The sequence below is a fragment of the Vombatus ursinus genome, unplaced genomic scaffold (assembly GCF_900497805.2).
Source record: "Vombatus ursinus unplaced genomic scaffold, bare-nosed wombat genome assembly UNPS02014774.1, whole genome shotgun sequence".
In the NCBI taxonomy this organism is placed as follows: Eukaryota; Metazoa; Chordata; class Mammalia; order Diprotodontia; family Vombatidae; genus Vombatus; species Vombatus ursinus.
In genome coordinates this window covers 20479516-20493475 of record NW_020954552.1, presented here as the reverse complement: position 1 = coordinate 20493475, position 13960 = coordinate 20479516, and the positions used below count along the sequence as shown (strand labels likewise).

At 43.6% G+C, this 13960-nt stretch overlaps 1 protein-coding gene across 1 annotated transcript in view; it reads left to right on the top strand.

Moving 5' to 3' along the window:
- Positions 1-855, top strand: part of FOXD1 (forkhead box D1) — a 2121-nt gene extending 1266 nt beyond the window's left edge. Inside the window, 1 exon segment of the mRNA XM_027864328.1 lies at positions 12-855. Coding sequence (XP_027720129.1) covers positions 12-526 — 515 coding nt within the window. The 3' untranslated portion in view covers positions 527-855.
- Positions 856-13960: the final 13105 nt, after the last annotated feature.

Genomic DNA, 13960 nt, shown 5'->3' with positions numbered 1-13960 from the left:
CCACCCGCACCCTGCGGCGGCCGCCCACCACCACTCGCACCCACACCCGCACTCGCCTCCGCCACCCGCCCACGGGGCGGCGGCCGAGCTGGCCAGGACCGCCTTCAGCTACCCGCCGCCCCCGCTGGGCCCGGGCCTGGCGGGCTCGCTGCAGGCGGCGGCCAAGCCGGGAGCCGGCCCGGGCCTGGCGCGCTCGCCCTTCTCCATCGAGAGCATCATCGGGGGCAGCCTGGGCCCCGCCGCCGCCGCCGCCGCCGCCCGGGCCGCCCAGGCCGCCGCCGCCGCCGCGTCGTCGTCGTCGTCGTCTTCGTCGTCGTCGCCGCTGTCGCCCTCGCCCGCCGCGCCCGGGGGCAGCTGCGCGGTGCAGGCGGCCGTGGTGCCCGCAGCCGCGCTCACCCGCTCCCTAGTGGCCGCCGCCGCCGCCGCCGCCGCAGCCTCGTCGTCCTCGGCCGCGCTGGGGACGCTGCACCCGGGGACGGCCCTGTCCAGCGTGGAGACCTTGACCGCTAGGATTTCGAACTGTTAATGGTTGGTAGCTTTCTTTTGCTTTAAAAGACCAAACAAACCGATTTTGAGGGGGAAAAAAAAGAAGGTAGGATATCGGGGTCCTTCTTACTTTCCTGACTTGGTCGGGGTTTGGGGTTTGCGTTTTGTTCCCACCCCTCCCCCTACAGTCACCTTGGCCTCCGTGGAACCCCCACCCCCACTCCCACCCCAGCGAGACCGCGTGTTTTCGGCGGCAGACCGGGCTCCCCTCCTGATGCCCACTATTTATGCAAAATCAATCCTATGCTGCAGCAGCAGAAACCATGTGGATGGATGGATTGAGGGTTGGTGGCAGTATCCGTGTTTGGAAGGTGGTTGCTTTTTTTTTTTTTTGGTTGTTCGGATTTCTTAATTATTATTATTAATATTAATAAAATAAATCTCTGAGCCCTTTTGCGGTTTCGAGATTCTCAGGTCCGAGGGTTCAAAATCAATAATGTACAGAAGATTAATAATAAGGAAAAATAATAATAGAGGTCCTGAGGGACAGCAGCAAAGCAATACTTTTTCATCTGAGGACACTTATCTGGTGTACTTTTTTTATAAAAGGAAAAAAATGATTAACATGTTTACACGGAAGAAAAAAGTCAAGATTATCATTTCTTATCCTAACCTGTGTTTTGTATCATAATAGACTTATTGAATTTTTATTTTGTACTGAATGCGTATTCTTTAAAAGGAATATTGTAAAATTTACTGGCAACTATTATTGTACCATTCTAATGTAAGATTTTTACACTTTTTTGGAAATAAAAATTTTTAATTTTCAAAGAAAATCTACCAAAAAAATTGCTTGGACTTGTCCCCCTTCTTAGTTTTTTTCCCCCTTTTCTGTTAAAAAAGTTCTATCTTAATATGAACGTTTAATGTGCAATAGAATAAAAAAATATGAATTTCCAAGAGAGTCATCAAAAGGTCCTATTATGACTTTTCTTTCTCAGTCAAGCTATGGGAAAAGAAGAAAGAAAAGGTGATAAGAAATAATTTTGAAATGTTCCTACAAATGAAGTAGAAAATAATGTTTTCTGGGAGTATATTTTAATTGACTTGATCATATTTAGTCTTCAAAAAGTTTAAAATAGTTACTTTAAGAGAAGGTATGGGACCATTACCTCTAATTTTGGACTTTACTCTCTAAGGTGAATAACTTCTATTCACTTTTCAGCACAATACTATGCAGTTCTGTGTCTATAATAAAAATGTAATCTCCAATAATACTGCAACAGTAGTGAAAAGCAAGACAATAATTAGTTTTAAACATTTTATAAAGAGAAAAAGTTTTAAATATCTACAATGTAGATGTTCTCTTTGCTTTATGTACAAAACAAAGTGCTGTTGAAAATAATTTTTCATTTAAATATTATTTTAAAATGTATTAAAGCTTTACATTTGCACAAAATGATATATTTTAAAATGCAATTCTTTTTAAGATGGAAAGAGTATGAAATTTTAAAACAGGTGTTTAAATCCCCATGTACTTAAAAGATAAATATAACTTTAAGTTAGCATATACTCAACTGAAAAAAACTTCCAAATAAAATTCATGAAATGTTTCATTGAACTAATATTTAAGGCATAAGTGATTCTCAAAATTAAGATAGTTTTAAATATTCTAAAAATGTAGTCTTAAAGCAGCTAATTTCTAATTCACTGAAAATATAAGTCTGTACTTTAAGCGAATTTTTTTTACAGAGATTGTAATTCTAAATTTAGGGTATGTAATAGGTTAGGACATACATCTAAATGTATTTACATATTTAACAATATATAGTACAGCTGAGGCCAAGTCAACAAATCCGATCTTTTTACACTACAAATATAAGCACATATTATAAAGATTTGCAGATTTGGTCTCCACTGTGATCTGTATGCAGACTGTTAAAAAGTTTCCATTTTGAAGTCAAATTATGCTGGAAGGGTAAAATCTTGCAATTATTATATTCATTATTGAGATTCCTGTCCCTTTTCTACCCAAACAGAGACAAAATAAAATGATTACTCATGTATAAACACTCTTAAGAAGGCAATTCAACCTTTGTTCCCAGGGATAGTTGAGAAAAAGCTGAACAATATTTTAAAATAAATAATATGAATCTGAGAATAAGTAGATGCAAGTTTAAAATATTCTAAAGACCATCATTTTCCTCTTCTCCCCTCCCCCATAAAAGGCCAAGTAATTCAGACTCAGAAGAAGTTTAAAATGGTTTATGGACTATATCACAGATGCTAGCTCAGAGTGACAAGTTAGTGGAGGCATACTTTTAAAGATATACAAATTACTGGCAGTGAAAGATCCGAAATTTAGATCTGAAAGTAATTACCGAAAGGGTAAAGAACAAAATATTGTCTTCATATATAGATTCTGTGTAGATGTTCTGAAAGTATGGAACGGCAAGCTAAATCCTGACCTTATTCTTAGGCCTCAAAAAGTATTGCATTTTTCCTGGTTTTTGTCCCTTTAAAGAAACGGCAAAGAGGCGTTGAGAAAGACAAACTTATCCCTGTTAAAATACATCTCTCCAGACTCACAAGAACGGCTTGGCCTCACATTTTTTCCTGTGGCAACAGAGAGAAAAGGTGTTTACAGTAATGCAGTACACCAGGCTGAAGGGTGCCTACATGACTCAGAGATGGGTTGCCTTTAATATCTTCTACTCTATTCGGAAATGAAAATGCAAATAATGATTCTCACCAGTACAACTATCTGTTACGGTTTTGCATTATGCCGGTTCAGCAATTCTATCTTCCAGGTTTTTGATTCTGCCATCGGCTTTCTAAACCCTGCAGGACAGTGCGGGCCCAAATCCCTGAGCCGTGTGCCCGTAGTGTGCGGCCAGCGGTCAGGCTGGGCTGGCCTAGCAGGTGCTGAAACAAAGGCCGGCCGGCCGCAGAGCCCCGCAGCCTTTGATGGGGCTAACAACATCTCTGCGCCAGGGCTCTTCATTCGCATGCAAATCCAGCGCTATGTCCCCTTTTCTTTGAAGGCAAACAGAAGGATGTTTGTGTGTTTGTAAGGATGAAGCCTAGTTGAACAAGACTTCACAAATCGGCAGGACCTCTAAAAATAAACCAATTGAACAAACATTGGTCACTCTCTCCTCCTCCCCACTACAAAGTGTGGATTTACCACAACTCATTAACCCGGCTCTTTTTTTCCCCCTTCTTGTTTTTCCATCTCCATCATATCCCGGTAAAGCTCCAAAACAAATGAACTGAATTGGGAGGGAATTGCTGTTAATAAGGGAGAGGAATATATAGGGACTGAAGGTCCAATCAGTTCCCCAAGATGGACCACACAAAAAGGAACTTCTCAATTTATGGTGCTGGTGTAAGGCGGAGATCTAATCTAGAGCTAGATTTAGCCAAATGTTATCTATTGCTAGCATAATGAAACCCTTATGGATTGAATTGCTCTTTATGCCACACATGGTGTCACGACCTAGGAAAGTTTCTTCCTCGATTTCTTTTTCTATATTGTATAATTATTTCTTTAAAATGAGAAGTCATTGCTACTCAATACTCTATCGGTGTACTTAACACCCATCCCCTTTCCTCTTAAAAATGGAGACAGAAAGAATGTGAGCGAAAAGTTACAAAAAGATCCAAGGAAGGAAATACGTGATGTCCTTTCCCATTTTTTATCGGCTGAGCAGTCTGTATGGTTGTTCATCTCTTCTCAGCACTCCCCCCCCCCACCACACAGAGGGAACTTTGACACTGAAAGTTTTTGCTGATGGAACTGTAACTTCTGATGTATTTATTATCAAAGTACTTCCAGTGTAATTGGGGTAAACAATGGTCTTTTCCTCCTGAGAAAAAGGCTTTTTACTTTCCTTGGACTTTTCCCATTTCCTCTCCTATGTCTGTCTTCTGAGAGAATTGGGGAGGTGATTGTTTTGATGTAATAGTCACTCAGTGTCATTTGTTAAAGGTTGTCTGTCAGCTAGAGATTTGAGTCTATACTTTTTTCTGTTTTCCCTTTTTGGGCCCTTATGGCTTTGATTTCCTAGCTTAGCTGAGGACCTACTTTGGAGTTGCAGCCACCACTGTTGCTGTTTCTGCTGCTACTCTTGCTGGAGGGTCTGGCTTTGCTGTTGAAATGCAGTGATTCCCCACTATGATTTGTGTGTCTGAAGTGCTTTATTTAACTAATGCAACAACTCTTCACCTTTTCTGAATATTTTGTTTGTACCTGTTTCTGTTACTGTCAGAGAAAACCTGAGGCAATTTAGAACAAATATCTTACAGTTCACTTTAGCAAGACCTCCTAATCCTGAATTGGCCAGAGGTCCTCCCAATGGGGTGACTGCAGGGCTGACTGAAGCCCAGTTAGGATATTAAGGGTCATCTTGACCCTTGTATTTGGGCCAGGACTGGACCAGGTCAAGGGGCAGAGGACAAGAGGAAAACAGAATCCTTCCCTATGTCCCCCATTCATTGGTTCTTCAGCCAGCAGAGCAAGGTCACAAACACAAACAGACATACTCCTTAAGTTGCCATTTGCCTTCTCTCATCCTCTAGGACTTGGTAATTGTGCATATGCCTTTGGTTGGTAAATGTGTTTGATGTTATGGCCAGTGTAACATGGTGTGTTTATAAGGCCACAAATGCAAATGTGTAAATATGTTTGGTGTAAAATCTGGTTCCTTCATCTCCCGCAATAAATACTTCCACAGTTTCAGATAATATTACAGTTGACAGAGTTGGAGAATCTGATCATGACCAGCTGGTAGGGCACTTTGGGCCTTATACTCTCCTAAATGAATTCATTTTTCACATTAGCTCTCCTCACATCACATCTTTCCCGTTTTTAAACAGTTTCAGGCCACCCCTTTTAATTTTTGACTCATTCTACTCTGAACTTTTCTGTTCCTTTATCAAGGAGGTGAGATGTTATAATTCAGCAAAAGAACTATTCCCCTGTACCTTCCCTGGAAAACTATTGATTGCTACTAGTTATCAATTTTTAATTGATAGGATATCATAATCGTGCTTGTAAAGTATCCACAGTGTTCTAGAATGTTCGAATAAAAGGCAATATGAGGGTGGCCATAATGAACAGTGGAAGAAACTCATTACCCAGCAGCCACTACTGTGTTCATTGTTTTTGTCATTGCCATCATCATCACCATCATCTTCATCTTTGTCTTCTACTTATTCTTCTATTAAAGTGGCACCCAGCTTTCCAATTGTTTGGAAATCACTACTTTAGAATAGGTGTTTATTTAGAATGATATTTTTTTCACACTTTGAAATGCCTGAGCCCCCTTTTCTCACCCATGCCTAGCCTCAAACTCATTTTAGAGCTGTTGGGTAAAAATAGTTCCACAAGCAAATTCTCTCAGAAGCTTTCACTTCTGTCAGTTCCGTACAGCTCTGCATTTTCCAACATTCCTTTTCTAATTTCTTTTGCTACTGCATCATCTTTAATAAATATGTGACCCACCTTGGAACTACTAAATGGTTCTCTGATAAACAAAGTCCCCAGATTGGGACTCTCAGCACTTATCAGGCTAAGGGGCTTTGCAGAGTTCTTGGTAAGATGTCTCTGTGATAAGCTCTCTACTGTCTTCTGCTATGGCGATTCCCATGCACCTCCACATCTTTCCCACTGGTAGCTAGCTACTTGCTTCCCTCTTCCACCCTTTCAGCTTGTCATCTTATTGCTTGCCAGTCTTCAGGGACTTAGCTCCCACATTGACCCAGAAATCCTCTTTACTTCTAAAGACTCTGGATTGAAGAGAGGCCTTTTACCTGGAAGGGAACTGATCTCTGGAAAAATAAAGGTGTTTAAGACTTTGTCACCTGATTTCCTTTGGAAAGAAATGTGGGGGGAAAAGCTCTTCTTGAGAAGTCCCCCCACCCCAGGGCTTTAATTTTCCACTGCCCCTGAATACTGTATATGTGATGCATGTAGCCCTGTCTTGCAGGAGGAAGGCCATTGCACACAGACTGGGACTTAGGCAGACAACTCCTCCAGAGTCCCAAACTGTAATAGTTACCACTGAAGATGAAACCTTACATTCCCTGCCTGTCTTTTTTCCCCACCTCTGACTTCTCTGGACTACTCCTCTGGATTCTCCACAGCCAAACAGAACCAGAAGCTAAGCTGGTTTTGTTTCTAAACTTTTGTTCAATAGGGTAGTCTTGGGGATAAGAATTACTGTGCTGTTACTAAGTTGTTGCTTTCTTGTAGAAGCCTGCAGAACAGTTTACATTGGCACTAGTGGGATGGCTCTCAGGTACCAAGTCAGTTGTATTGTGTACTGTAAGAAAACCCAATAGCATCTTTTTCTTCTTTTCTCTCTTTTTCCCTTTCTCCCTCCGTCTCTCCTTCCTTCATCTCATTTCTCCCTTCTCCTCTCCTCTCCTCTCTTCTTCTTTCTTCTCCTCTAACTGAGGACTGATGACTGGGGAGATTCCTGGGGAGAAGGAATTTTTTCAAAGATCAAAACACAACTATGTACTCCCCTTCATTGTGGTCTCTGTCTTCATTTTTTTGTGTGTGCTGTGGTTTGGGTTGTTTTGTTCTGGACCCAAATAAAAAGTCACGAATGTGGCTATCTTAGGCCTCTTCAGTGGAGAAATCAGACAGTAAATATTGGGAGCTTTAGTTAAAGCTGGAAGAATTTAAAAGTTAAGATGAAGAGTCCAGTTTACTCTGAGAAATAGGTATCATCTTCAGCAGGAGGCATTTCCAACTATGTAAGATACTACGAATAAGGAGAATCTTTTCTGACTTAAGTAGAACATAGATAAAATAAAATGCATTGTATTGTAATAATATGTTGTCTACATATACAACAAAGGCATTGTTTGTCTTTGTATACTAAATAAACTCTTCCAGCATGTGCTACATAATTCACAGAGTAATACAAATACTGCTTCCCAATGTATAGGACCTTCTCTACCCAGGGACCAGGTCTAACTGTAACTGCTAGTACTTGGGTCCGTCAAATAACTGGAAAGTTAAGAGTAACAAAATGATGAAACTCTCTACATAGGAGAGAGAAAAGGGGAATCTAGATAGAGCAGGACCTGATTTGCCACACAGATCATCTCTTCATAATTGCCAAGGAACTTTTGCTTTCAACATCACCAACAGGATCACACTCCTGATTTGAATAGGACTAAAACATGAGATTTTCAGGCAGTAAATGGAAAGGAATTAATTTTCTCTAAAGTCCACTGTGAAAGTTTACTGTTAAATAACCTGACACTTAAAAAGGAACATTCTCACTTAACTTATTACTTGACGAATTTCACTTAAGTGAAAATGACATTGACAGACATACCCTGTTAACATGAAAGATTGTGGAGGGGAAAAATGTCAGAAAATGAACTACAAATATGCTCACAGCTTTTTTTTTTTAAGAAAAAAAAAAGGCAGGAGTTTGGGTTCAAATTAACTTTGTAGTTCAATTTCCACAGGTCTCACATAAAGTTCTGTGAAAATAAAAGTATCTATGAACATGCTTCATAAAATATAGAGCCCATAAAATATAAAGTATTATTAAATTGCTTCCACTCCTTTTCTTCTGTCTCTCTTATCCCTCCTTTTCTTACAGAAAACATACTTCCTCTAAGCTTTGGAGTGTAGTCTAATGATCCTTCAGTCTCTTTAGGAGAATATTTGGTCACAAAACAACAAAAAATTCCCCCCAAAACCTCACTATTTCCCAAACCCCAACTATAGCTGTCAAAGAAATACTGACAACCCTTTATAAAAAGAGTTTTGGAGAGAAGATAAGGACATTTCTATCACACTTGTTAATTTGGTAAGGAGATAGATATTAATTTTTGATAGATCGTTTTTCTTGTACGTTAAAAAAAAAGACTGTTTCCAGTCTCCCCTTCTCTCTCTCAGACCTTACCTCCTCATTAATTTATCTAGGTAATGTCTTCATTAACATCTAGCACCCCCCCCCCTTTTTTTGGTCAGTCAATATTTACTGAGCACCTGCTGTGTTCCAGAGCACTTTATTCCTTCTCCTGACTTCCTAAAGAAATTAAAAGCGGTCCCTGCCAAGGGGAGAAAGAACACACTTGGGAAACAAAAGAAACCCATCATCTTGGTGAGAAACAATGCAGGAGGAAAGATCCTTTCATTTACTTCTCCATTCTAAAAGGAGCTTTTCGTCACTACGAGTTTCCTGGTAGAATTGTAGCAAAGCTCCCTTTCCAGAAAATGTCTTTCTGTGGAGTACGAACTGACTTGCGTTCCTGAGCATCAGAAAGTGGCTAAGAGGGCGAAGCGAACTCATCGAGAGGCACCTTGCTCAAGGACCCAGACCCCTCAGACAGGTAACTATAGTTTCCTCACCACTCAAAAAGGTCAGGTAAGATTGCACTTTTAAGAAGCGTAATAGGTAACAACGGAATCTTACAGTTTCTCGGCTATGTCTTCCTTGTGTGACCTTGCGGAACGTAGTCTCAGACTCAGTTTCCTCATCTGTAAAATGGACACAGCATACTTGCAATGACTGCCTTATGGGATTGTGTGTGTATGTATGTATGTATATGTATGTGTATATATATATATATATATATAGAGAGAGAGAGAGAGAGAGAGAGAGAGAGAGAGAGAGAGAGTATATGGTATGGACCCCTTTGCAAGGGAAAGCTTTCGAGACAGAGTGCTCTCTTTAACCTTACCAATTGAAAATAAAACCTAGTCATTAGGTAGTACACTTTGCATGCCTGTAATATGTATGTATATAGAGTGGGTGATTTATGAGTTCTCTGGCTCTTTGAAATCTGTAAAATATTAACTACAGTAGACTGATAGTTAAAACAACAACAACAACAACAACAACAACAACAACAAAAACCATCACCTGCTCACTTTTCCCAAAATAATGCTTTTTACTACTACCAGTTTCAGAGAATGAATGTTCATTGTAACCACCAGCCCGTTATGTTTACCTTTTTTGGAAGGGGGGAGGGGAGAGACAAGGGAATTCCTCCCGCCAAAATTGCAGGCAAGCCCTTCCGACCCGAATGGACCCACACTCTCTCTACGTTGTTGGCTGCTGGGTTCCCAGGCTCCAAAGGGTATTTGCACCTGCCTCCCGGTGCCCCTAGTGTAGGAGTTAATTAGCCTCTATGCTCACCCTCGCTAGTCACTGACCGAGGGTGGACCATTTTTTATTCTGTTTTGTTTTGCTTTTACTGTTAGCTTCTTTTTCCAAAGTAGTCACTGGCAGGTAGAGAAAAGACGACCAAAAAAAGCTATGATTTCCACGTTTTGCTTTTCAGTTTATGGGAGTTTGTATTTTCTGCCTCCCTTCCTTCTCACCAGAACTCTCCCTCCTCCCTCTCCCCAAAGCGTCGGCTGTCCCTGGAGAATTGTCAACAAACTCTAGCGGGTCTACTTGGCACGCCAGGCAGTGTTTAAAGGGACAGGGTCTAGTTTTGGTGGGGGTGGGTGGGATAATGGTGTTGCTTTTATCCGTGTAACTAAAGCTCTGGCAAGTAATAAATCTCTCCCCAAAGGACTTTTGGATCTTTGATTTGAAAAATCGGATTCCTTTTGTGGAAACAGTTGACAGGAACCTAAAAGGATTAGTTGCATTCCACACGGGATCATTTTTATTGGCAACATTTTGAAACGATTTGGTCCCTTTCAGACCATAAACAATGTCCAGAAAAATGATCTAAGGAGACTTCTATTGTTTTCCTTTGTCTGCGAATCTAGTTGCCGCTTGTGCCAACGGTGTGATCGGGATTTGACAGGATTTCGCTCCCGAGCAGTGAGTGTACTGTATTTAATTTTCTAGACCCTTTCTATTTGGTTTGTAATCTCATTCGGCCTGAGGCCGGGCGGTGTTTTCAAAACGTCAGCCCCTTGAAATGAAATGGGAGCTGGTGATTTGTTTCTCGTGTGGCAGAGAGCCCCATGCTGACACGTTGCTTCGAGGTGGGATAACACACTTATCACACGCCCAGGCATGTGGCAAGATTGGCAATATAATATGCACGAGATAAAAAGCTTCTTGCCCAGTCCCCCCGAGATGCTGCCTGCAGGCAGTGACTTTGAGGCAGCATTGGCTTTCTAAAAACTTCTTTAAAAAGCTAAAACAAACAACTCCAGATCCTTCAAAATGGGGTTCAGATGGGAGCGCAGTTGGTGGAGGGAGTAAAGTTGCCTCTAAGTTTTGCGAAATCCGTGTGGCCTGCGCTCTTTGAGCAAGCAGCAGCTCTGTTGGTATGTGTTGGAAGCGCTGCCTCGGGTGTCTCGAGTTCCCCTCCTCTCCTCGGCTCTCTCCACTGTTTATTTTGTTGTCAGCGAACTTATCAAGATGTTAGTTTGCAGGAGGTTTTGACCTGCCTGGGCGCTTTGGCTGATCAGTACAGGATTTTCCCTCTGTTTTTACACCTGCACATGCTCCACCGCACTCCCCTGCCTGATTTATGGTCCAATTAAAGGTTCAGTGTTCCTGAAACCACCCGCGCTGCTTCCCTTTCCCTTGCTATCTTCTGCTTGCCCGCCCTCAGGCTGGAGTAAGCACTGGAATGCACCGGGCCTTGGGTAAGAGGCTCCCGGAAACAGTTTCCCCAGTCTAGATCTGGGTGGCACGGGCTGGAGGGCAGATGCAGGGATCAATTACTCTCAAGACAAAAGCAGGACAGCTAGTCAGAGAACCATGATTCAGTGTCCCTTACAAACTTCTACTCCCAAAGAAATGGAATAGACAACTTGGGGGGGGGGGGGAGGAAGAAAGGGACCCATACAAAACACAACCAAACAGCAGCATGCAATTAAGTTTCTGTGCCTCTCTTTCCCAGACCAAGGATTTTTTCCTTCTTGGGTTTTCCAGATTTTTTTTTTTGAAAGAATGGTCTCATTGCTACCATGCAAGCATCCATGCTTCCCTAGAGGAGTTAGTGGTCTACAGAGAGGCCCTCGTGGGAGCTCGTGGCTTATTCAACTGGATTCCATTTTTTCTGGGCCCCAAGATCTTCTCAGATGATAAAACCATCTCTTCAGGCCACACAGCCCGAGTTTCATCATTTCAACTCTTTCATGTATTGCCTGCCTGCCCACTAAGACAGCTGCACTTACCCTTCCCACCCTCTTCAATGCCTGTTCCGGAGAGAGCTAAACTGGCCCATAGAGAGGGATAGACGCCATTTTCCAATTGTGTTGATCCGAAGGCCTTTTTTTTTTTTTTTTTTGAAGGAAGCGGTGCCTTCCCACCTCTACTCTGGCTCCTCTTGGTCTAATTTCTTTCAAGTTCTCTTGTTCCTGGTGCTGGAGGTGATCCTTTCATGTTCCTTCTTGAAACCAGGCGTTTTGCAAGGGCCGAAGGTGTGTTATTTGGAGTGACCTAGGTGAAGTGAGAGAAAAGATGACGCCCACGGTGTGAGCTCGTGGGTGCGTGAGTAGATCTTTTTTTGAAGACGGAGAAGGAGGTTTGGGTTAACAACTTGGGTTGACATCGTTGTCATACGATATGACTTGAAAAGGAGGACCAGAGTCTCGTTTTTGGTTGTGACCGTCCTGCTTGTTGGAGTGTAGCGGAAAGAAGCCTAGGTCTGAGTTGGAGTCCCAGCTCTGATTAGTACTAATTGTGCGACCTTGAGCAAGTCACTAGACCTCAGTATTCCAGTTCTTAATCTTAGAGACCTGTGAGTTGAGAGGAAGTAGTTGTGTGTGTGTTCTCGTGCATGCGTGTCTAACGCCCCTCCAAAGTCGGTGCCCGACGGAGGCTCTACTAACTTGCGTTAAGAGGCCCCCCTTGGGAGAGCGCCCCGAAGCTTGCTTTGCGGGTCAGAGCACAAGAGCCCTATTGGCTTTTCTTTCTCACCTCTCCTAGTCCTAAATCTTTGCGCAGGCCCTGGATGTCTCGGCGTCAACAGACTTTCTCTGGGGAAGATTAGGCAGCTGGGGATGGGAAGGGAGGGAAGGTTGGGTGTGGGGCTAAGGGACCAGCGAGGTCAGCGCCCGCCCCTAGCCCAGGGCTCGGGCCAGATTCCACCTAGCCCGGGTGGGGGCGAGACAGGACGGGTCTGGACCCTCCTCCATCAGGGTCTTTATTTTGCTGAGAGAATAATCTGCTTCTCAACCGAGATTGGCAGCATTGAGCATCTCCCTAACTTAACTCGGTCTTCTTTCCATCCCTCAAGCCACCTTTCTAATTAGACTAATTAGTAGCTCCGAGGAGTGTCTCCGGGCGGGCCCCGGGGGGGGGGGGGGGGGGGGGGGGGGCTCCCGGGGTGGGAGAAAAGGGGCCGAAGGGGCCGCGTGGGGGGGGCGTGCGGGGGCCTTGGCGACCCGCCCGCCATTCAGAGCACAGTAACAGTGGCTACATTTGTCCCGCGGCCATTGAAAGGAGTCTCGATTAAAACGTTTGGGAACTCACGCCCCCCTGCATCCCCTTTCTAATTAGAGGGGCCCCAAGAGAGCGCGCGGGAGAACCCCGGGATCTGGCCCGCACACAGGTCCTCTCTGCCTCTGCTTTCCGCCCTTTCAGGGCCGCCGCTTGCCTTCGCCCAGACAAAAGTCCTCCGCCTCTCCCCCTTCCTCAGCCACCCACTCTTCCATCCGGTCCGGATCCTCATCCCAAGCGTAGTCGCTCAGCCAGTAGTCCCTTCTCGGGACAATGCCGGGGACAAGCCAGGGAGCAGGGTGGGCAAAAGAGGCTACTGCCTTCTTCCACTCCTGGAAGATCCCCTTCTGCCTTGCAAACTGTCCGTTCATTTCCTTTTCCTTTTATTTTATTTTTTTTCTTCGTGTGCCCTTGCTTATTTAGATCTTTGCTCGTATCCTGTCCTGTTATTTGCACCTCCTAAGGTCTGAGAGTCTTTGGGTCGGGGAGGGCAGACTGAGAAGCAAAGAGTTCAGCGTTCGTCAGGTCGGGAGAGAGGGCTTCCCTACCTTCGAGTCGTAGCTTACATAAATAATTATCACTTTTGTGAAAAGAACTTGGTGAAGGCAGTGCGAAGTGCATAATTTAGCTGGTGACAGTATGGGGAACAATTCCAAGAATATTTAAATTCCACTGGTAACAGTATTTACTGAGCGCCTACTGTGTTCTCAGATTTAAATAAGTTCATTTCTCCTTCCTTTTCCTCCCCCCCCCTTAACTCTCCTCAAGACATTAAACCTGATTAGGTTCAATTCCTCAGTACTGCTGGTAATTTAAATGACAATAGCAACCATAACTCAAGGAGGACGTCAACTTCGTGCCCCTTTATAAGACTGGCTGTGGTGTTCTTTTTCAGGGCTTAGCATGAAGAAGAAACCAAGGCGCCAGAGATGAGACAGCCCCCATCACAGAAGCTGAAACACACCTGACTCTTCGCGGTCTCTTTTTGGGTGATGGTGGAGGGGGTAGGTGTGTGTGTGTGTGTGTGTGTGTGTGTGTGTGTGTGTGTGTGTGTGTGTGTGTGTGTGTGTGTGTGTGTGTGT